Below are 25093 nucleotides of genomic sequence, written 5' to 3' on the forward strand. Positions count from 1 at the left end.
ATGTGTCCTGTTCTTGCCAGTTAAAGAACATGTATGTATGTATGTATCAACATGTATGTTTGCTGTTCTTGCCAGTTAAAGGACATGTATGTATGTATGTATCAACATGTATGTTTCCTGTTCTTGCCAGTTAAAGGACATGTATGTATGTATGTATGTATCAACATGTATGTTTCCTGTTCTTGCCAGTTAAAGGACATGTATGTATGTATGTATGTATGTTTCCTGTTCTTACCAGTTAAAGGACATGTATGTATGTATGTATGTATCAACATGTATGTTTCCTGTCCTTGCCAGTTAAAGGACATGTATGTATGTATGTATCAACATATATGTTTCCTGTTCATGCCAGTTAAAGGACATGTATGTATGTATATTTCCTGTTCTTGCCAGTTAAAGGACATGTATGTATGTATGTATGTATGTATCAACATGTATGTTTCCTGTTCTTGCCAGTTAAAGGACATGTATGTATGTATGTATGTATCAACATGTATGTGTCCTGTTCTTGCCAGTTAAAGGACATGTATGTATGTATGTATGTATCAACATGTATGTTTCCTGTTCTTGCGAGTTAAAGGACATGTATGTATGTATGTATGTATCAACATGTATGTGTCCTGTTCTTGCCAGTTAAAGGACATGTATGTATGTATGTATCAACATGTATGTTTCCTGTTTTTGCCAGTTAAAGGACATGTATGTATGTATGTATCAACATGTATGTTTCCTGTTCTTGCCAGTTAAAGAACATGTATGTATGTATGTATGTTTCCTGTTCTTACCAGTTAAAGGACATGTATGTATGTATGTATCAACATGTGTTTCCTGTTCTTGCCAGTTAAAGAACATGTATGTATGTATGTATCAACATGTGTTTCCTGTTCTTGCCAGTTAAAGAACATGTATGTATGTATGTATCAACATGTATGTTTGCTGTTCTTGCCAGTTAAAGGACATGTATGTATGTTTCCTGTTCTTGCCAGTTAAAGGACATGTATGTATGTATGTATCAACATGTATGTTTCCTGTTCTTGCCAGTTAAAGGACATGTATGTATGTATGTATCAACATGTATGTTTCCTGTTGTTGCCAGTTAAAGGACATGTATGTATGTTTCCTGTTCTTGTCACATGACTTTCCTCACTGATAGTTTGGAGTCAATGACCCCAAAGGTCAGGTGAGGCCATCTTTCACAGGTCAGGGTCGTGACCTTCCCCCCTCAGCGTGCTGAAGTGTTGTGAAGGAGAGTATTTGTCGGCCGACTGGCGGAGGAAACCTGCTGAAATCTGCTCAAAGGTTCTTCCTTTTGTCTCGGGGACTTTGAAGTAAGTGAAGACAAAGAAGGCCAGCAGGAGGACGCTGAAGATGATGAAGACGTAAGCACCGCACACTTGCTGCAGGGACAACACAACTTATCATCATCTTATACAACAACTCTAATTATTATTACTTATACATACATTCATAATAATAGCAATAATGTTATGTATCTATTCATAATAATAGCAATAATGTTATGTATCTATTCATAATAATAGCAATAATGTTATGTATCTATTCATAATAATAGCAATAATGTTTTGTATTTATTCATAATAATAGCAATAATGTTATGTTTCTAATCATAATAATAGCAATAATATTATGTATCTATTCATAATAATAGGAATCATGTTATATCTATTCATAATAATATGAATAATGTTATGTATCTATTCATAATTATAGCAATAATAATAATATGCATCCATAATAATAGCAATAATGTTATGTTTCTAATCATAATAATAGCAATAATATTATGTATTTAGTCATAATAATAGCAATAATGTTATGTATCTATTCATAATAATAGGAATCATGTTATGTATTTATTCATAATAATAGCAATAATGTTATGTATCTATTCATAATAATAGGAATCATGTTATATATCTATTCATAATAATATGAATAATGTTATGTATCTATTCATAATAATAGCAATAATAATAATATGTATCTATTCATAATAATAGCAATAATAATAATATGTATCCATTCATAATAATAGCAATAATGTTATGTTTCTAATCATAATAATAGCAATAATGTTATGTATTTAGTCATAATAATAGCAATAATGTTATGTATCTATTCATAATAATAGGAATCATGTTATGTATTTATTCATAATAATAGCAATAATGTTATGTATTTATTCATAATAATAGCAATAATGTTATGTATCTATTCATAATAATAGGAATCATGTTATATATCTATTCATAATAATATGAATAATGTTATGTATCTATTCATAATAATAGCAATAATAATATGTATCTATTCATAATAATAGCAATAATGTTATGTATCTATTCATAATAATAGGAATCATGTTATGTATCTATTCATAATAGCAATAATGTTTTGTATTTATTCATAATAATAGCAATAATGTTATGTTTCTAATCATAATAATAGCAATAATATTATGTATCTATTCATAATAATAGGAATCATGTTATATATCTATTCATAATAATATGAATAATGTTATGTATCTATTCATAATAATAGCAATAATGTTATGTATCTATTCATAATAATAGCAATAATGTTATGTTTCTAATCATAATAATAGCAATAATATTATGTATTTAGTCATAATAATAGCAATAATGTTATGTATCTATTCATAATAATAGGAATCATGTTATGTATTTATTCATAATAATAGCAATAATGTTATGTATCTATTCATAATAATAGGAATCATGTTATATATCTATTCATAATAATATGAATAATGTTATGTATCTATTCATAATAATAGCAATAATAATAATAATATGTATCTATTCATAATAATAGGAATAATGTTATGTATCTATTCATAATAATAGCAATAATGTTATGTATCTATTCATAATAATAGGAATCATGTTATGTATCTATTCATAATAATAGCAATAATATTATGTATCTATTCATAATAATAGGAATCATGTTATGTATCTATTCATAATAATAGCAATAATAATATGTATCTATTCATAATAACAGCAATAATGTTTTGTATTTATTCATAATAATAGCAATAATGTTATGTATCTATTCATAATAATAGGAATCATGTTATGTATTTATTCATAATAATAGCAATAATGTTATGTATCTATTCATAATAATAGGAATCATGTTATATATCTATTCATAATAATATGAATAATGTTATGTATCTATTCATAATAATAGCAATAATAATAATATGTATCTATTCATAATAATAGCAATAATAATAATATGTATCCATTCATAATAATAGCAATAATGTTATGTTTCTAATCATAATAATAGCAATAATGTTATGTATTTAGTCATAATAATAGCAATAATGTTATGTATCTATTCATAATAATAGGAATCATGTTATGTATTTATTCATAATAATAGCAATAATGTTATGTATTTATTCATAATAATAGCAATAATGTTATGTATCTATTCATAATAATAGGAATCATGTTATATATCTATTCATAATAATATGAATAATGTTATGTATCTATTCATAATAATAGCAATAATAATATGTATCTATTCATAATAATAGCAATAATGTTATGTATCTATTCATAATAATAGGAATCATGTTATGTATCTATTCATAATAATAGCAATAATGTTTTGTATTTATTCATAATAATAGCAATAATGTTATGTTTCTAATCATAATAATAGCAATAATATTATGTATCTATTCATAATAATAGGAATCATGTTATATATCTATTCATAATAATATGAATAATGTTATGTATCTATTCATAATAATAGCAATAATGTTATGTATCTATTCATAATAATAGCAATAATGTTATGTTTCTAATCATAATAATAGCAATAATATTATGTATTTAGTCATAATAATAGCAATAATGTTATGTATCTATTCATAATAATAGGAATCATGTTATGTATTTATTCATAATAATAGCAATAATGTTATGTATCTATTCATAATAATAGGAATCATGTTATATATCTATTCATAATAATATGAATAATGTTATGTATCTATTCATAATAATTGCAATAATAATAATAATATGTATCTATTCATAATAATAGGAATAATGTTATGTATCTATTCATAATAATAGCAATAATGTTATGTATCTATTCATAATAATAGGAATCATGTTATGTATCTATTCATAATAATAGCAATAATATTATGTATCTATTCATAATAATAGGAATCATGTTATGTATCTATTCATAATAATAGCAATAATAATATGTATCTATTCATAATAACAGCAATAATGTTTTGTATTTATTCATAATAATAGCAATAATGTTATGTATCTATTCATAATAGCAATAATGTTATGTATCTATTCATAATAATATGAATAATGTTATGTATCTATTCATAATAATAGCAATAATGTTATGTATCTAATCATAATAGCAAAAATGTTATGTATCTATTCATAATAATAGCAATAATGTTATTTATCTATTCATAATAATAGCAATAATGTTATGTATCTTCATAATAATATGAATAATGTTATGTATTTATTCATAATAATAGCAATAATGTTATGTATCTAATCATAATACTAGCAAAAATGTTATGTATCTATTCATAATAATAGCAATAATGTTATGTATCTATTCATAATAATAGCAATAATGTTATGTATCTAATCATAATAATAGCAAAAATGTTATGTATCTATTCATAATAATAGCAATAATGTTATGTATCTATTCATAATAATAGCAATAATGTTATGTATCTATTCATAATAATAGCAATAATGTTATGTATCTATTCATAATAATAGGAATCATGTTATGTATCTATTCATAATAATAGCAATAATATTATGTATCTATTCATAATAATAGGAATCATGTTATGTATCTATTCATAATAATAGCAATAATAATATGTATCTATTCATAATAACAGCAATAATGTTTTGTATTTATTCATAATAATAGCAATAATGTTATGTATCTATTCATAATAGCAATAATGTTATGTATCTATTCATAATAATATGAATAATGTTATGTATCTATTCATAATAATATGAATAATGTTATGTATCTATTCATAATAATAGCAATAATGTTATGTATCTAATCATAATAGCAAAAATGTTATGTATCTATTCATAATAATAGCAATAATGTTATGTATCTATTCATAATAATAGCAATAATGTTATGTATCTTCATAATAATATGAATAATGTTATGTATTTATTCATAATACTAGCAAAAATGTTATGTATCTATTCATAATAATAGCAATAATGTTATGTATCTATTCATAATAATAGCAATAATGTTATGTATCTAATCATAATAATAGCAAAAATGTTATGTATCTATTCATAATAATAGCAATAATGTTATGTATCTATTCATAATAATAGCAATAATGTTATGTATCTATTCATAATAATAGCAATAATGTTATGTATCTAATCATAATAATAGCAATAATGTTATGTATCTAATCATAATAATAGCAAAAATGTTATGTATCTATTCATAATAATAGCAATAATGTTATGTATCTATTCATAATAATAGCAAAAATGTTATGTATCTATTCATAATAATAGCAATAATGTTATGTATCTATTCATAATAATAGCAAAAATGTTATGTATCTATTCATAATAATAGCAATAATGTTATGTATCTTCATAATATTATGAATAATGTTATGTATCTATTCATAATAATATGAATAATGTTATGTATCTATTCATAATAATAGCAATAATGTTATGTATCTATTCATAATAACATGAATAATGTTATGTATCTATTCATAATAGCAATAATGTTATGTATCTTCATAATAATATGAATAATGTTATGTATCTATTCATAATAATAGGAATAATGTTATGTACAACATGACTACATTCCATATCAATTGTCCATTGAACAGGATGATGTTGTTCAAATAAAACGTGACAAATAACAAAAGCTTTTTCTATGTGCAGTTTTGCCTGAAAATAACCTTTTATAACATTTTTACACACAATGTTGGTCCCAAGAAGCATGGAGTCAAGTGGAAGGACTCACATTTTTATATACCACACCACTCTATAGTGTGACACTCACATTTGGTGTGTGCAGCTTATATACCACACCACTCTATAGTGTACGTGACACTCACATTTGGTGTGTGCAGCTTATATACCACACCACTCTATAGTGTACGTGACACTCACATTTGGTGTGTGCAGCTTATATACCACACCACTCTATAGTGTGACACTCACATTAGGTGTGTGCAGCTTATATACCACACCACTCTATAGTGTGACACTCACATTTGGTGTGTGCAGCTTATACACCACACCACTCTATAGTGTATGTGGCACTCACATTTGGTGTGTGCAGCTTATATACCACACCACTCTATAGTGTACGTGGCACTCACATTTGGTGTGTGCAGCTTATATACCACACCACTCTATAGTGTGGCACTCACTTTAGGTGTGTGCAGCTAGCCCTAACTGCTGTGCTGTATAGTGATGAAAAGAGGGTGCGTGTAATAAAAGCATGTTGGTGAGTTGGTAGTGACGTAAGAGTGTGGATGTGCTTACAAAAATATTACATAGTTTGTGTTTTTGCGGTACAAATGGAGTTTTCTTTGAAGTAAAGGGCATAAAAGAGAAAAACAACTTAATATTGAAGGGTAGTTCTGAAGTTGATCTAGAGATTTAAGCGCTAAAAGTTGTTTTAAAAAGTATATATATGACTTACTTTTGCCACTTTTATGGCGGAAACCCTTGTGGGTTTGGGCAGCGATGATATTCACCACATTTGGGCATACTTGCCAACCTTGAGACCTCTGATTTCGGGAGGGGCGGGGGGCGTGTTTGGGGCGGGGGCATGGTTAGGGGCGTGGTTAAGAGGGGAGGAGTATATTTACAGCTAGAATTCACCAAGTCAATTATTTCATATATATATATATATATATATATATGTATGTGTGGGGAAAAAAATCACAAGACTATTTCATCTCTACAGGCCTGTTTCATGAGCGGGGGTTCCCTCAATCATCAGGAGATTTTAATGGGAGCATTAGACTACGACTCAATCACAGGCAACGAAAGAAACATCATCATCCACGCAAAAAACTCCATTCTCATCCACAACAGTACACCATGGCAAAAAAAGAACAATGCAACATTTGACGTCACTATGGGAAGTTTTGACGGAGCAGAAACGTGTGAACTCGTTGGGAGTTTCCTCCTCTCCCAGCTCGCTAGCCTCAATCTGAACCTTGGTATTTACCGTGATGACGGACTGGCAGTGTGTCGCGCCTCGCCAAGGAGCAGCGAGAATACCAAGAAGCACATATGCCAAATTTTCAAAGAGAACGGCCTACGGATCACGATTGAAGCCAACAAGCAAACCGTCAACTTCCTTGACGTCACTTTCAACCTGAGAAATAACAGCTACCAACCATTCACGAAACCCAACACAACACTCCAATACATGCACCATGACAGCAACCACCCACCCACCACCACAAAAAGAATACCTACCGGAATCAATAAAAGGCTATCGATGCTGTCATCTAGCAAAGCTGAATTTGACCAAGCAACCCCCCCGTACCAAAAAGCCCTTGATGAAAGCGGATACAATTTCACCCTCACCTATGAACCCACGCCAGGAAACCAACCGAAAAAGAACAGAAAACGAAACAACATCATCTGGTACAACCCCCCATACAGCAAAAACGTCTCAACTAACATTGGACACAAATTCCTCACTCTGATTGACAAACACTTTCCCAAAGGCAACACCCTAAGAAAAGTATTCAACAAGAACAACATTAAATTGAGCTACAGCTGCATGAACAATATACGACAAATTATCTCAAACCACAACAAAACAATTGCAAATGAGCCGTCGGCCCCCGGACAGAGCGACCCCAAAACCAACAAAGGCTGCAACTGCCGCAAGAAACCTGATTGCCCTCTCAACGGGGGGTGCTTACAAACATCAGTTGTTTACCAATCTAAGGTAACACGCAAGGACATTAACACATCCGACACATATGTAGGATTAACCGAGGGAGAGTTTAAAACCAGATGGAACAATCACAAGGCTTCTTTCAGGAACCAAAACCTGCGGAATACCACAGAACTCAGCAAACACATTTGGGACCTCAAAGACAATAATGTTGAATATTCAATAACATGGCAAATTCTTGCATCCAGCACACCTTACAATAGTGGTAATAAAAGATGCAACCTATGCTTGAAAGAGAAACTGTTTATTATTTACCGTCCAGACCTGTCATCCCTCAACAAGCGCAGCGAAATTGTAACAGCATGCCGCCACAGACGGAAACACCTCCTAGGTAACACATGAGCCAATCACCACGCCCCTACGCCAGCCTGTACCCACCCACTCTGTGCCCTATATAAACCATGGTATGCGAATGCTCCCATTAAAATCTCCTGACGATTGAGGGTACCCCCCCTCATGAAACAGGCCTGTAGAGATGAAATAGTCTTGTGATTTTTTTTCCCCACACATACATATATATATATATATATATATATATATATATATATATATATATATATATATATGTATGTATATATATATATATATATATATATATATATATATATATAAGAAATACTTGACTTTCAGTGAATCCTAGCTATATATATAAATATATATATATATATATTTATTATATATATATGTATATATCAATAAAAGAAATACTTGAATTTCAGTGTTCATTTATTTACACATATACACACACATAACACTCATCTACTCATTGTTGAGTTAAGGGTTGAATTGTCCATCCTTGTTCTATTCTCTGTCACTATTTTTCTAACCATGCTGAACACCCTCTCTGATGATGCATTGCTGTGTGGCACGCACAAAAATGCTTTCATCAAATGCACTAGAGTCTGGAATCTTCCATCTCTCCCTAGCATGGCCCAAAACCGGTCAATCTTTGCTTCCTGAGGAAGATCTTCAGTGCCAATTCACTTGGTAGTCCATTACTTCTTCCCGGAGGCTATCCAGGTCCAATCGCAGCTGCGGCTTGGAACTTACAAGCTGTTATGAGAGTAGCGTATGTGTGGGTGTGGCCCTTTAATAGGTGAGCATGTGAGGTGAGTGACGTCAGTGAGTGTGTGGGCGAGAGAAGAGAGGGAGCGGTAGCGTGAGTGCGGGCGGGGACTAGTTTGTTTTGTGTTGGACTGGCTGTGTGCAAGCGAGACAAGATGCCAGAGAAGCCTGGGACTTACCTCCACGTACGGGAAGCTCATGCCCACTAAGAAATTAGCCGACCAGTTGCAGAAGCCGGCGATGGCGATGGCGGCAGGCCGGGGCCCCTGACTGAAGAGCTCTGCCACGATGAACCACGGGATGGGCCCGGGGCCGATTTCAAAGAAGGCTACGAAGCCCAGGATGGCCACGATGCTCACGTAGGACATCCAGCTGTGCTGATCCTGACACACAAAACACCTTCTCACTCACACCTTTTTCAATACTTTTCAGCTCTAAAAGCAAAACATGAAAAGTGGGTCGTAGATAAGCAACTTAGTAGACAAAAAACAGGGCAAAATCTTTGGTTGAAAACTGTAACATGAAATGTGGGTCCTACAAAAACTGAGATTGCGTACAAAAACTGGGGCAACATTTTGGCACATTTTTTCCCTCCAAAAAACGGAACACATAAAAAGTGGGTTGTACGATAACTGGAGAATGCATTTATGTTTAAGAGTTCTTTCTTTAACAATAGTCATGTTTAAATCAGCTAGTATTTTTCCATTTACACTTGTCTCTCTTTGTCTGCAGATGTCTGTGTAGTGTCTTGAGGGGCTGGATTACTCCCTTTTTATCTTATCTGTATTCGAACAATGAGGCTGTATTCCTTCCTGGACAGGGTGGGGGCTGTTTTCGAATTCAATATGTTGTCTCTTCCTGTTTGAATGTTGGACCAATTCGAGATGCCGGTATGATCGCATTTGTGTGGACTAATCTCCTAAAGCTTTAGTAAAACTTGATAATATTCCTATTTTGTCTTGATGGTCCTTTTTACTCAGCATATATGTCATCTAAAGAACTTGGGATTGACCAGTGACTTTAATTCCCTGAGAGGGAAGACTGGTCGGACGCAACATAACCCAGATGGTTAAACTGGTATGATAACCCAGATGGTTAAACTGGTACGATAACACAGATGGTTAAACTGGTACAATAACCCAGATTGTTAAACTGGCACGATAACCCAGATGGTTAAACTGGTACGATAACCCAGATGGATAAACTGGTACGATAACCCAGATGGATAAACTGGTACGATAACCCAGATGGTTAAACTGGTACGATAACCTAGATGGTTAAACTGGTATGATAACCCAGATGGTTAAACTGGTACGATAACCCAGATGGTTAAACTGGTACGATAACCCAGATGGTTAAACTGGTACAATAACCCAGATGGTTAAACTGGTACGATAACCCAGATGGTTAAACTGGTACGATAACCCAGATGGTTAAACTGGTACGATAACCCAGATGGTTAAACTGGTATGACAACCCAGATGGTTTAACTGGTACGATAACCCAGATGGTTAAACTGGTACGATAACCCAGATGGTTAAACTGCTATGATAACCCAGATGGTTAAACTGGTACGATAAACCCAAATTGTTAAACTGGTACGATAACCCAGATGGTTAAACTAATACGATACCCCAGATGGTTAAACTGGTACGATAACCCAGATGGTTAAACTGGTACGATAACCCAAATTGTTAAACTGGTACGATAACCCAGATGGTTAAACTAATACGATACCCCAGATGGTTAAACTGGTACGATAACCCAGATGGTTAAACTGGTACGATAACCCAGATGGTTGAACTGGTACGATATATTCACACTTTTTTTGGTGGAAAACTAAAAGATAGAGAAAATGGGTGTCGCATAACCGATATGAAATATTTTTGCAACATTTTGGATCAAAAAGTGAAAATGTTTCGTAAGATGACACAGCTGGTGTATTTTGGCACAATGTCAAAGTAGTAGAAGGCAAATAGTCCTTACCAACAAAGTAGTAGAAGGCAAATAGTCCTTACCAACAAAGTAGTAGAAGGCAAATAGTCCTTACCAACAAAGTAGTAGAAGGCAAATAGTTCTTACCAACAAAGTAGTAGAAGGCAAATAGTCCTTACCAACAAAGTAGTAGAAGGCAAATAGTCCTTACCAACAAAGTAGTAGAAGGCAAATAGTCCTTACCAACAAAGTAGTAGAAAGCAAATAGTCCTTACCAACAAAGTAGTAGAAGGCAAATAGTCCTTACCAACAAAGTAGTAGAAGGCAAATAGTCCTTACCAACAAAGTAGTAGAAGGCAAATAGTCCTTACCAACAAAGTAGCAGAAAGCAAATAGTCCTTACCAACAAAGTAGTAGAAAGCAAATACTCCTTACCAACAAGGTAGTAAAGGCAAATACTCCTTACCAACAAAGTAATAGAAGGCAAATAGTCCTTACCAACAAAGAAGTAGAAAGCAAATAGTCCTTACCAACAAAGTAGTAGAAGGCAAATAGTCCTTACCAACAAAGTAGTAGAAGGCAAATAGTCCTTACCAACAAAGTAGTAGAAAGCAAATAGTCCTTACCAACAAAGTAGTAGAAAGCAAATAGTCCTTACCAACAAAGTAGTAGAAGGCAAATAGTCCTTACCAACAAAGTAGTAGAAGGCAAATAGTCCTTACCAACAAAGTAGTAGAAGGCAAATAGTCCTTACCAACAAAGTAGTAGAAGGCAAATAGTCCTTACCAACAAAGTAGTAGAAGGCAAATAGTCCTTACCAACAAAGTAGTAGTCATTCACATCGACGTCCCACTGGGGTGAGTTTTTCCTTGCCCGTATGTGGGCTTTGTACCGAGGATGTCGTTGTGGCTTGTGCAGCCCTTTGAGACACTTGTGATTTAGGGCTATATAAATAAAGATTGATTGATTGATTGATAGAAGGCAAATAGTCCTTACCAACAAAGTAGTAGAAGGCAAATAGTCCTTACCAACAAAGTAGTAGAAAGCAAATGGTCCTTACCAACAAGGTAGTAAAGGCAAATAGTTCTTACCAACAAAGTAGTAGAAGGCAAATAGTCCTTACCAACAAAGTAGTAGAAAGCAAATGGTCCTTACCAACAAGGTAGTAAAGGCAAATAGTCCTTACCAACAAAGTAGTAGAAAGCAAATAGTCCTTACCAACAAAGTAGTAGAAGGCAAATAGTCCTTACCAACAAAGTAGTAGAAAGCAAATAGTCCTTACCAACAAAGTAGTAGAAAGCAAATGGTCCTTACCAACAAGGTAGTAAAGGCAAATAGTCCTTACCAACAAAGTAGTAGAAGGCAAATAGTCCTTACCAACAAGGCCATGGCCAGAGTGAGAACCAGCGCACAAACGGCCATTCCCATCAAACCCGTGAGGTGTAGCGGTCTTCTGCCCGTGTGCTCCACCACAAACAACTGCACCACAGAAACACAACGTTAGCAACATCCTGACATGTCAAATACTCACAGAGTATACATGAAGTAGACGGTAAATACTCACAGAGTATACATGAAGTAGAAGGTAAATACTCACAGAGTATACATGAAGTAGAAGGTAAATACTCACAGAGTATACATGAAGTAGAAGGTAAACACTCACAGAGTATACATGAAGTAGAAGGTAAATACTCACAGAGTATACATGAAGTAGACGGTAAATACTCACAGACAGAAGGGTAAAAGCGGTGTTGACGACTCCTGCTCCGATGGTGGCGTAGACGGGCTGGGACACACCCGCTCTGGCAAAGATTCCAGTGGAATAATAGAAGACCTGAAAGAGGACATGAAAGAAGACATGATAGAAGACATGATAAAGAGGACATGAAAGAGGACATGAAAGAGGACATGAAAGAAGACATGAAAGAGGACATGAGAGGACATGATAGAAGACATGATAGAGGACATGAAAGAGGACATGAAAGAAGACAAGAAAGAGGACATGAAAGAGGACATGATAGAAGACATGAAAGAAGACATGAAAGAGGACATGAAAGAGGACATGAAAGAGGACATGATAGAAGACATGAATAGAAGACATGAAAGAGGACATGAAAGAGGACATGAAAGAGGACATGAAAGAAGACATGATAGAAGACATGAGGACATGATAGAGGACATGAAAGAGGACATGAAAGAAGACATGATAGAAGACAAGAAAGAGGACATGAAAGAGGACATGATAGAAGACATGAAAGACGACATGAAAGAAGACAAGAAAGAAGACATGAAAGAGGACATGATAGAAGACATGAAAGAGGACATGAAAGAGGACATGAAAGAAGACATGAAAGAAGACATGATAGAGGACATGAAAGAAGACATGAAAGAAGACATGATAGAAGACATGAAAGAGGACATGAAAGAGGACATGATAGAAGACATGAAAGAGGACATGAAAGATGACATGAAAGAGGACATGAAAGAAGACATGAAAGAAGACATGATAGAAGACATGAAAGAGGACATGAAAGAGGACATGATAGAAGACATGAAAGAAGACAAGAAAGAGGACATGAAAGAGGACATGATAGAAGACATGAAAGACGACATGATAGAAGACATGAAAGAGGACATGAAAGAAGACATGAAAGAGGACATGATAGAAGACATGAAAGAGGACATGAAAGATGACATGAAAGAGGACATGAAAGAAGACATGAAAGAAGACATGATAGAAGACATGAAAGAGGACATGAAAGAGGACATGATAGAAGACATGAAAGAAGACAAGAAAGAGGACATGAAAGAGGACATGATAGAAGACATGAAAGACGACATGATAGAAGACATGAAAGAGGACATGAAAGAAGACATGATAGAGGACATGAAAGAGGACATGAAAGAAGACATGAAAGAGGACATGAGAGGACATGATAGAAGACATGATAGAAGACATGAAAGAGGACATGATAGAAGACATGATAGAAGACATGAAAGAGGACATGATAGAAGACATGATAGAAGACATGAAAGAAGACATGAAAGAAGACAAGAAAGAGGACATGATAGAGGACATGATAGAAGACATGAAAGAAGACATGAAAGAGGACATGATAAAGGACATGAAAGAGGACATGAAAGAGGACATGAAAGAAGACATGATAGAGGACATGAAAGAAGACATGAAAGAGGACATGAAAGAAGACATGATAGAGGACATGAAAGAAGACATGAAAGAAGACATGAAAGAAGACATGAAAGAGGACATGAAAGAGGACATGATAGAGGACATGAAAGAAGACATGAAAGAAGACATGAAAGAAGACATGAAAGAGGACATGAAAGAGGACATGATAAAGGACATGAAAGAGGACATGAAAGAGGACATGATAAAGTACATGAAAGAGGACATGAAAGAGGACATGATAGAGGACATGAAAGAGGACATGAAAGAAGACATGAAAGAGGACATGATAGAAGACATGAAAGAGGACATGAAAGAGGACATGAAAGAGGACATGAAAGAAGACATGATAAAAGACATGAAATGTGGTAGAAACTTGACATGGTGGTGCAAACATGACATGGTGGTGCAAACATGACATGGTGGTGCAAACATGACATGGTGGTGCAAACATGACATGGTGGTGCAAACATGACATGGTGGTGCAAACATGACATGGTGGTGCAAACATGACATGGTGGTGCAAACATGACATGGTGGTGCACACATGACATGGTGGTGCAAACATGACATGGTGGTGCAAACATGACATGGTGGTGCAAACATGACATGGTGGTGCAAACATGACATGGTGGTGCAAACATGACATGGTGGTGCAAACATGACATGGTGGTGCAAACATGACATGGTGGTGCAAACTTGACATGGTGGTGCACACATGACACACGCTCACAAGATAGTGACTAGAAGTGTTGACTTACAGCGTTGATGCCAGACAGCTGCTGAGAGAGCTGCAGCATCACAGCGACTATTATGGGCTGGCGATAGACGGGAGAACGTAAAAGTTGTGCGATGGTCACTTTGGTTTCTGTCATCATCAGCTGGCTCTCTTCCTTCATCTCCATCATGTCCTCGCTCACGTCATCGCTTCCTCGCAACTTCACTAAAACTGAAAAAATACTGTCTTTATATGTAAACACACACACATATATATATATATATATATTTATATATATATAGAAAAGGTGAAATAACTGAAAACATGTTTTATACTCTAGTTTCTTCAAAATAGCCACCCCTGTGTCAGGTTTGTCACTGACAGTTTAGTTCTGTTTTGCTTTTCCTTCTGTCTTTATTTCCTGTAAGCGCTCTTATTTTGGTTCAGTTTCCTGCTAGTCCCTCAGCTGCGGCTGATTGGCACCTGGCCACACCTGCTGTCAATCAGCCAGCTGCTATTTAGACCTGCTTTGACCTTTGACCTCCAGTCAGTGCTGGAGTATTGATTGTCGTGCTAATACTCGTCGATGTCGTTATTTGCAGTATGCTGTTCCTGTTGGCTGGTTGCTATAGCTATTTACAGTTTGCTGTCTCCTAGCTCCTTGTTTTGTGTTTTCCTGTTAGCCAGATCCTGTTAGCCGTTAGCTATTTCCAGTTTTTCTGTTTTCTGGTTGCTGTTTCCGGTTTGCCAGTTCCTAGTTCCTGGTTTGTGTTTTTTCTGTATTGTGGACATCAAATCATGTTTTCCCGCACAAAGCCTGCCTCCTCTGCATCTTGGAGTTCGTCACCAACACATTGTGACACCTTTGCCCTGATTACTGCTTTGCACACTCTTGGCATTCTCTCCATGAGCTTCAAGAGGTAGTCACCTGAAATGGTTTTCACTTCACAGGTGTTCCAGGAACACCTGTGAAGTGAAAAAAATAAAATAAAATGAAATAAAATATGTATGTATGTATATATATATATATATATATATATATATATATATATATATATATATACCTGCCCGCCACCCCCATTGCCGGGGGCGCGTAACAGGGGTCACTCCGCGTGCAGTGCGCTCACGAAAGGGGTGGGGCTCATCCTGGTTGATATAGACAGCAGTTAGGACGGTGGCCATGGAAGTCGGAACCCGCTAAGGAGTGTGTAACAACCCACCTGCCGAATCATCTAGCCCTGAAAATGGATGGCGCTGGAGCGTCGGGCCCATACCCGGCCGTCGCCGGCTCCCATATGATTGCGCACTGGTGTGCGTCTGGGTCGTGACAGCGTGGCACGCGAATGTCTGTGCTGCATTGGATCAGTCTCCTTTCTTTAACAGGCAAAAGCTTTATAACCTCACTAATGCCTTGCATCGTCTATATTAGATATATAACAACGGGCGGGTGCGGGCGGATGCGGTTCTGATCAAATGTTACATCGGGTGGATGGCGGATGGTTGACGACTTTCTGATGCGGTTGCGGATGAAATAATTGCCTATCCGCGCATCTCTAATATATATATATATATATATATATATGTATGTATATATATATATATATATATATATATATATATATATATATATAACGGGGTAAGATTCCGAATCAGTCTTTTCTAGGGTTGCAAAATTCTGGGAATATTCAAAGTTAAAAACTTTCCATGGGAATAAACATTGAATGCAACATGCTAGATCTTGCAGCATGATTATTAGCTAAAACAACCTGATTTCATGCACATTCAGTAGAATTTCAACCCTTGACGGTGCATTCCTCCATCACATGTGCAGTGCATTCTTCCATCACATGCCCAGATAATTGCCAGCATGCTACACACTACAGCAGGGCTATTGAGGCCACACTAGTATTTGAGCCCAAGGACTTCATCCAGTCAGGTAAGTGTTGATGGGGTAAATATATTTGATCTATGGTATTTAACTTTAATATAGCTTGTTACTGTATGACTGTAGACTACTCCAGCAGACTAGCTGTTCCTGCACTTGTGCAATGATTTTGGGGCCAATATCTCTAGCTAGCTAGGTTTATGTACCACCACAGTCTCATAATGAACCCAAAATATTTCTCCGTTAGCCATGATGCTAATTCCCATTCATTTATGCTAACAACGTTAGCAATCCGAATTGACCTTTTTTGTGATGTGTAAAGTTCAACTAAATGAAAAAGTGTAGTTTCCTCTGCCTTCTGTTCTGCTAGCCATTCTGTTGTCATACAAGAATGTAGCTTATAGTTTGATTTAGCATGCTGATTGACTGTTCATTTATTCATCTAGCCTATTTCTATTCGTTTGTCCATCAGTCAAATATTGTTAAAGATTGTTTAGCTGACTATTTATATCTGTGTGTGGCATTGCATTAGTCTTTTACAAGCTTCTCATCTTATTCTACACAATAAGATGGACGCTGTCCAACTTTGAATAATCCAAAAATGGTCAAAATTTCCAAGCTTCCCGAGCTTAACTTCCCGTGGTAAATTTCCGGAAAGTTTACGGAAATTTACCGGAAACCTTCCACCCCTTTGCAACCCTAGTCTTTTCCCATCTCATACGGATCTTTATCGCATGATATCCTTCCATTTCTGTAAAAAACTTGGCTTTGCAAACCCCATCTAACGTCCGTCTGTAGGGAACTTTCACGTCCTCTTTCAAATGTCCCCAAGTTGACGTCATTGTGGAAGCAAAAGTGTGAAAAATCTGTAGAAAACTTCCGCAGGCGAATAAACAAAGTTATGACACACAAGATGGCGGCCGCAGTGAAGGATTATGGGTAATTTCCGCTAACGGAAACACATGTATTTACCTCGTTACCTTGTCTCTAACATGAAAATGGCATTGTAATGTCCAACAGTGACTGATGATTCTTTTGCTCACGACACGTAGGGTTAGGGTTACGGTTAGGGGTAGGTTTGGGGTTGAGGTTAGGGTTAACCCTAAACCCTAACCCTAACCCTTTGACGTATTTCTCACCACTGTTGGCTTTGCTCTCCTGGTTGCAGTTGATGAGAAGGTACCTCGGGCTCTCAGGGCAGAAGGGCAGCAGGATGGTTTGCACAACAGCCGGCAGGAGGGTGAACCCCAACAAGAAGGGCCACAGGGAGGAGTTCCCCAAGATGGAGTCCATCCCCAAAACCTACAACACATGTTTTTTTTCTGTCAACATCCAACAACACGGTGACAATCAGGGACGCGTACCCAATTCGCTGCTTTTATAGAAACTGACCGAATTCTGTTGGTATGGATTCAGGTCAAATCCGCTTGCAGACTGGCAAACTCCCGCTAAGTATTGTTGTCATTTTCAACACCAACAAAGCAAGTAGAAAAAGCTCAGTAGAAAACACACCAAATGATGCTAGTTTACATTGTCATTAGCATTAGCCATTTTACATGGCGATTTCAACTAGGGATGATGTTCGAAACCGGTTCTCTCGGTTGTTCGATAAGAAAAGAACCGATTCCATGGACTCGAATCCCTTTTTGAGAACCGGTTCCCGTTATCGAGGCCACTATAGAAAAGAAAAATAGTTGGTTCTTTATTCGAATCCCTGGGAACGAATCCCGTCACACAGGAAATGCCCTGTGGGACATCACAGGAAATGACGTAGCTCAGTCATTAGGCAGCAAAAATAATGGACCGGAAAAAACGCCTCAAGGCATGGCTTCATTTTACAAAAAAATATGACAAGGAAACGGCAATATGCAATTATTGCCAGGCTTCGCTCTCGTGTGAGGGGGGAAGTACAACAAACATGTTCAGGCCGCACATAACCTGAACGTTCGAGAACCGCGTCGTGTCTTCGACACGTGGAGAAGCAGCGACAGAGATGACGAAGCACACCCCTCTTCCTCTGCTTCAACCTGCAGTCCCAGTGATAGTGCCGGTGAGTAACTAACGTTAACTGTTGCCGGTTCATTTCCATACCTGCACACTTGTAGCCTTTAAGCTAAAATAAGGTTACGTCTTATGTCAACCAGGACTGCAGAATTGTTGATTGATGACTGTGGCGTTCTTAGTGTCATAGTGTGTGTAGTCTGTATGTTCCAATAGCAGCAGAAGTGCACTTTTTGGAGAGCTGTATTATTTTCAGTTTTTTGCCCAAGGGACTGATTTAATTTAACACTATATTGAAATAAGTTTATTTCGGTCATATAATCAACCATTAACCATTTTGTGTGACCAGTTTAAGAGTACAGACTATACATATATAACAATCATACACATTTACACACAAAAGGAAAAGAAAAGAAAAAGCATGACCGAAAAAGGAATAGGCTGAAGCCAAAGCTTATATATTAATATTTATACACAGAGACAGGTTGTTTTTGTGTTACTGTATATATTTGTTTTTCTGAAAAATCCCACTTAATATACTTTGGGTAACAACAGTCAATATATACATATATATATATATATATATATATATATATATATATATATATATATATGATTTTCAAGGTAAACAAATTATTTTCAAGGTAAATAAAAATTTTCAAGGTAAAAATTTTTTTTCAAGGTAAAAAAAATGTTTCAAGGTAAAAAAAAATGTTCAAGGTAAAAAAAAATTTTCAAGGTCAAAATTTTTTTTCAAGGTTAAAAATGATTTTCAAGGTAAACAAATGATTTTCAAGGTAAAAAAAAATTTTCATGGTAAAATTTTTTTTCAAGTTAAAATTTTTTTTTCAAGGTAAAAAATGATTTTCAAGGTAAAAAATGATTTTCAAGGTAAAAAAAATTTTCAAGGTAAAATTTTTTTTTCAAGTTAAATTTTTTTTTCAAGGTAAAAAAATTTTTTCAAGGTAAAAAATGATTTTCAAGGTAAAAAAAAATTTTCAAGGTAAAATTTTTTTTTCAAGGTTAAAAATTATTTTCAAGGTAAAAAATGATTTTCAAATTTTTTTAATTTTTAAAAATTTTTTTAATTTATTTATTTATTTATTTATTTTTTAATTTAATTTTTTTTCAAAATTTTAATTTAAAAAAAAATGTTTTACTTTTTTTTTTTAAATGTTTTAAAACAATTTAAAACAATTTTTAATTTTTGTAATTTTTTTAAACAATTTTAACAATTAAAATTTTTTTTAGGGTTAGGATTAGGGTTAGGGTTAGGGTTAAGATTAGGGTTAGGGTTAGGGTTAAGATTAGGGTTAGGGTTAGGGTTAGGGTTAAGATTAGGGTTAGGGTTAGGGTTAACGTTAGGGTAAATATTTTTAAAAATAGTTAAAAATAAGTTTTAAAAAAGTTAAAAAAAAAGTTAAAAAGTTTTAAAAATATTTTAAAAAAAAATATATTTAAAAAAAATATATTTTTTTTTTTTTTTTTTAATTTACAAAAATTTAAAAACAATTACAAAAATTTAAAAAAAATTACAAAAATGTAAAAAAAATTACAAAAATTTAAAAACAATTACAAAAATTAAAAAAAAATTACAAAAATTAAAAAAAAAAAAAAAAAAAAAAAAAAGGTTTTAAGTTAAAACATGATTTTCAAGGTAAAAAATTATTTTCAAGGTAAAAAATATTTTCAAGGTAAACATTTTTTTTCAAGGTTAAAAATGATTTTCAAGGTAAACAAATGATTTTCAAGGTAAAAAAAAATTTTCAAGGTAAAATTTTTTTTTCAAGATTAAAAATGATTTTCAAGGTAAACAAATGATTTTCAAGGTAAAAAAAAATGTTCAATGTAAAAAAAATTTTTCAAGAATTTTTTTTTTTTTCAAGGTTAAAAATGATTTTCAAGGTAAAAAATGTTTTTCAAGGTATAATTTTTTCAAGGTAAATTTTTTTTTTCAAGGTTAAAAATGATTTTCAAGGTAAACACATCGATTGATGTATATATATATATATATATATATATATATATTTTAGGGGGTAACAACAGTCAATATTTATTTATTTATTTATTTATTTATTTATTTATTTATTTATTTATTTATTTATTTATTTTATTTTATTTTTTTCTTATAAAATAAAAGTGAGCTTTTGTTAAACCAAATATTGTGTGTTTTTTTCCATATACAACAACCTATCTGGATTCGATAAGAGAATCGATAAGGAATGGGTTCGATAAGAGGATTCGATGATAGGCTCGAACTCGATCATTTCTTATCAGACATCATCCCTAATTTCAACACCTCCAAACTTGGTGATGAAGACCACAACTAAGATGAACGTTGGAGTCGCACAGCTGCTGTGAAATAAGTACGCACAATACTCGCAGTGTAGACCAGGGGTGTCCAAAGTGTGGCTTGGGGGCCATTTGAGGCCCGCAGCTCATTTATTAACGGCACATTCTAAAAATAATGTTACAAAAAAACATTAGAAAGTGGAATAGAAGAGCAAACAGCTGTAATGTAACGAGGAAATGTTGCAATAATGACACTAATAACACAAAGCTGCCATGCAGGCACTTTTTTAACTTTAAAACTGTCATTGCTCAAAAAATTATAAAAACTTTGAATTGACGGATAGAAGTTGATCTACAGATTTAAGCGTTGAAAGTCAAAATGATATATGAATTAACACGTTTATGAGTGGGGGTCTTTTGGATCCCTGAGACCTTTAGTCTGATTTTTCTTAAACCAGGGGTCGGCAACCCAAAATGTTGAGACATATTGGACCAAACATACAAAAATAAATCTGTCTGGAGCCACAAAAAATGAAAAGCCATATTACATACATATAGTGTGTCATGAGATATAAATTGAATTAAGAGGACTTAAAGGAAACTAAATGAGCTCAAATATAGCTACAAATGAGGCATAATGATGCAATATGTACATACAGCTAGCCTAAATAGCATGTTAGCATCGATTAGCTTGCAGTGACCAAATATGTCTGATTAGCACTCCACACAAGTCAATAACATCAACAAAACTCACCTTTGTGCATTCACGCACAACGTTAAAAGTTTGGTGGACAAAATGAGACAGAAAAAGAAGTGGCATAAAACAAGTCCTAGAAAGTTATACATGTAAACAAACTAAGGTGAGTTCATGGACCGCCAAAAATTAGTAGGACAAAACGGCGCTCGCCAAATACTCGAATCAGTGTAGCATGTTTAATATAAACAGTGTGATTTATAACAATTAGGGAGGTTTGTGTCATGTTTGTCCTCCTACAGAAACCATATTAAAACAAAAAATATTTCTTTTTCACCTCATCTTTTTCCATTTTTCATACATTTTTGAAAAAGCTCCAGAGAGCCACTAGGGCGGCGCTAAAGAGCCGCACGCGGCGCTAAAGAGCCGCACGCGGCTCTAGAGCCGCGGGTTGCCGACCCCTGTCTTAAACTGTCATTGTTCAAAAAATAATAATGAATCAAAATCAATGTTGTTATGAATTATTGACCTATTCTAGGCTCAAATTATTTCACTTGAAATGTTCCACTTTGAACATTTTGGGGGGGGGGGGTATTGCATATTTGGTGTTTTTCCTATTAAAAAAGAAGGTTTTGACAAAAACGACATAAAACCAAAACATTTAAAACTGTAGGTCAGATTTGAAGTTGTTAGATATTTAAGCGTTTAAATTAAAAAAAATATGACTTATATTACCATTTTGATGAGTGACACCCTTTTGATCCCTGGGACCTTTCACATTCACCAAAAGTCAGGGAAGCGCTAAGGATTACAATAAATATTGTATTGCTTTTAAAAACGAAACCTATCAAAATGACTGCCGCGTGATTGCATTTTTCAGTGTGCGGCCCTCAGTGGAAAAAGTTTGGGCACCCCTGGTGCTAAGACTTTGTAGGGCGCAACATAACACAAAAAGCTACTTAGATAGCCAAATGTCCAGGAAGTGTGACTGCATTGCAAAAGTCAAAAGAAAAAAGAGGATTTAACAACAGGACAGCATTGTTATCATAATCAACTCATTTTTAAATGTTGCAATACAGAAATAAAATGTTATTATCAAACAATGAGCATTTATTTACACACAAAAGTACCGAAAATCAATGCTGTTGAGTACTGGTATCGAGTCCCAGACATCAGGAATTGGTGCCGTATCGGTTCAAATGTGAACAGTATATGTATATGTTATATTATTCTTTTATTTTTCCATATTTAACATATTGTGTTGAAGTTTGGGGAAATGTTTATAAAACAAATATAGAGCCAATAATTCAACTTCAAAAAAGGGTCATTAGAATAATACTATGAACATACCAATAATGTGTTGAAATATTGTGTTTTTAAAAGCAATGGAAATGATGTTTGGAGTAAAGAACAACAGCCTTCCAGCTTGTATTCTTAGCTTATTTCCATTAGGAGGAGAAAACTATCATTTATGGGTGATATATATTTTTGAAATAGGTCAAATAAGAAGGAATATAAAATAGAAATGTATTTCACTTTTAGGAGTTAAATGGTGGAACAAGCTCAGTGATGAGTTGAAGACATGTACTTCTTTGTTAAGGTTTCAAAAAACCTTGAAAGGTGAAATAATTGAAAATTATCAAATATAATAATTACTTTCATCCCATTGATTCTTTGAACGTTGATGTTGCAGGTAATCTTATTTTCAGTGAAGGTATAGGATAGGCAAATATTAGCTTTGGCTTCAGTCTATTCCTTTTTCTTTTCTTTTTGTGTGTAAATGTGTATCATTGTTAAATATGTCTAATACTGTTAAACGGTTGATTAGTGCAGTCTTTTTCAACCTTTTTTCAGCCAAGGCACATTTTTGGCGTTGAAAAAATGCGGAGGCACACCACCAGCACAAATCATTCAAAAACCAAACTCAGTTGACAGTAAAAAGTCGTTGTCGCAATTGTTGGATATGACTTTAAAGCATAACCAAGCATGCATCAATATAGCTCTTGTCTCAAAGTAGGTGTACTGTATCAATATAGGTCTTGTCTCAAAGTAGATGTACTGTATCAATATAGCTCTTGTCTCAAAGTAGATGTACTGTATCAATATAGGTCTTGTCTCAAAGTAGGTGTACTGTATCAATATAGGTCTTGTCTCAAAGTAGATGTACTGTATCAATATAGGTCTTGTCTCAAAGTAGATGTACTGTATCAATATAGCTCTTGTCTCAAAGTAGATGCACTGTATCAATATAGGTCTTGTCTCAAAGTAGATGTACTGTATCAATATAGGTCTTGTCTCAAAGTAGATGTACTGTATCAATATAGGTCTTGTCTCAAAGTAGGTGTACTGTATCAATATAGGTCTTGTCTCAAAGTAGGTGTACTGTATCAATATAGGTCTTGTCTCAAAGTAGGTGTACTGTCACCACCTGTCACATCACACCCTGACTTATTTGGACTCTTTTGCTGTTTTCCTGTGTGTAGTGTTTTACTTCTTGTCTTGCGCTCCTATTTTGGTGGCTTTTTCTCTCTTTTTGGTATTTTCCCGTAGCAGTTTCATGTCTTCATTTGAGCGATATTCACCGCATCTACTTTGTTTTAGCAATCAAGAATATTTCACTTGTTTTTATCCTCCTTTGTGGGGACATTGTTGATTGTCATGTCATGTTCGGATGTACTTTGTCTTTGCTCCACAGTAAGTCTTTGCTGTCGTCCAGCATTCTGTTTTTGTTTACAAACCCCGTTTCCATATGAGTTGGGAAATTGTGTTGGATGTAAATATAAACGGAATACAATGATTTGCATATCATTTTCAAGCCATATTCAGTTGAATATGCTACAAAGACAACATATTTGATGTTCAAACTCATAAACTTTTTTTTTTTTTGCAAATAATCATTAACTTTAGAATTTGATGGCAGCAACACGTGACAAAGAAGTTGGGAAAGGTGGCAATAAATACTGATAAAGTTGAGGAATGCTCATCAAACACTTATTTGGAACATCCCACAGGTGTGCAGGCTAATTGGGAACAGGTGGGTGCCATGATTGGGTATAAAAGGATATTCTATGAAATGCTCATCCATCCATCCCATCCATTTTGTACCGCTTATTCCCTTTTGGGGTCGCGGGGGGCGCTGGAGCCTATCTCAGCTACAATCGGGCGGAAGGCGGGGTACACCCTGGACAAGTCGCCACCTCATCGCAGGGCCAACACAGATAGACAGACAACATTCACACT

General features: G+C 34.4%; 1 protein-coding gene across 1 annotated transcript in view; it reads right to left on the reverse strand.

The window, feature by feature from the left end:
- Window positions 1-1095: 1095 nt before the first annotated feature.
- LOC133612608 (solute carrier family 2, facilitated glucose transporter member 1-like) overlaps window positions 1096-25093 on the reverse strand; it is a 46936-nt gene continuing 22938 nt past the window's right edge. The window contains exons 5-10 of the mRNA XM_061970188.2: window positions 18006-18168; window positions 15025-15212; window positions 12806-12910; window positions 12454-12555; window positions 9321-9524; window positions 1096-1397 (exon numbers count right to left, since the gene is read on the reverse strand). Of these exons, the coding sequence (XP_061826172.2) occupies window positions 1194-1397; window positions 9321-9524; window positions 12454-12555; window positions 12806-12910; window positions 15025-15212; window positions 18006-18168 (966 nt within the window). The 3' untranslated portion in view covers window positions 1096-1193. The remainder of the gene's footprint in view (window positions 1398-9320; window positions 9525-12453; window positions 12556-12805; window positions 12911-15024; window positions 15213-18005; window positions 18169-25093) is intronic.

The sequence above is a fragment of the Nerophis lumbriciformis genome, linkage group LG01 (genome assembly GCF_033978685.3).
Source record: "Nerophis lumbriciformis linkage group LG01, RoL_Nlum_v2.1, whole genome shotgun sequence".
Taxonomy (NCBI): Eukaryota; Metazoa; Chordata; class Actinopteri; order Syngnathiformes; family Syngnathidae; genus Nerophis; species Nerophis lumbriciformis.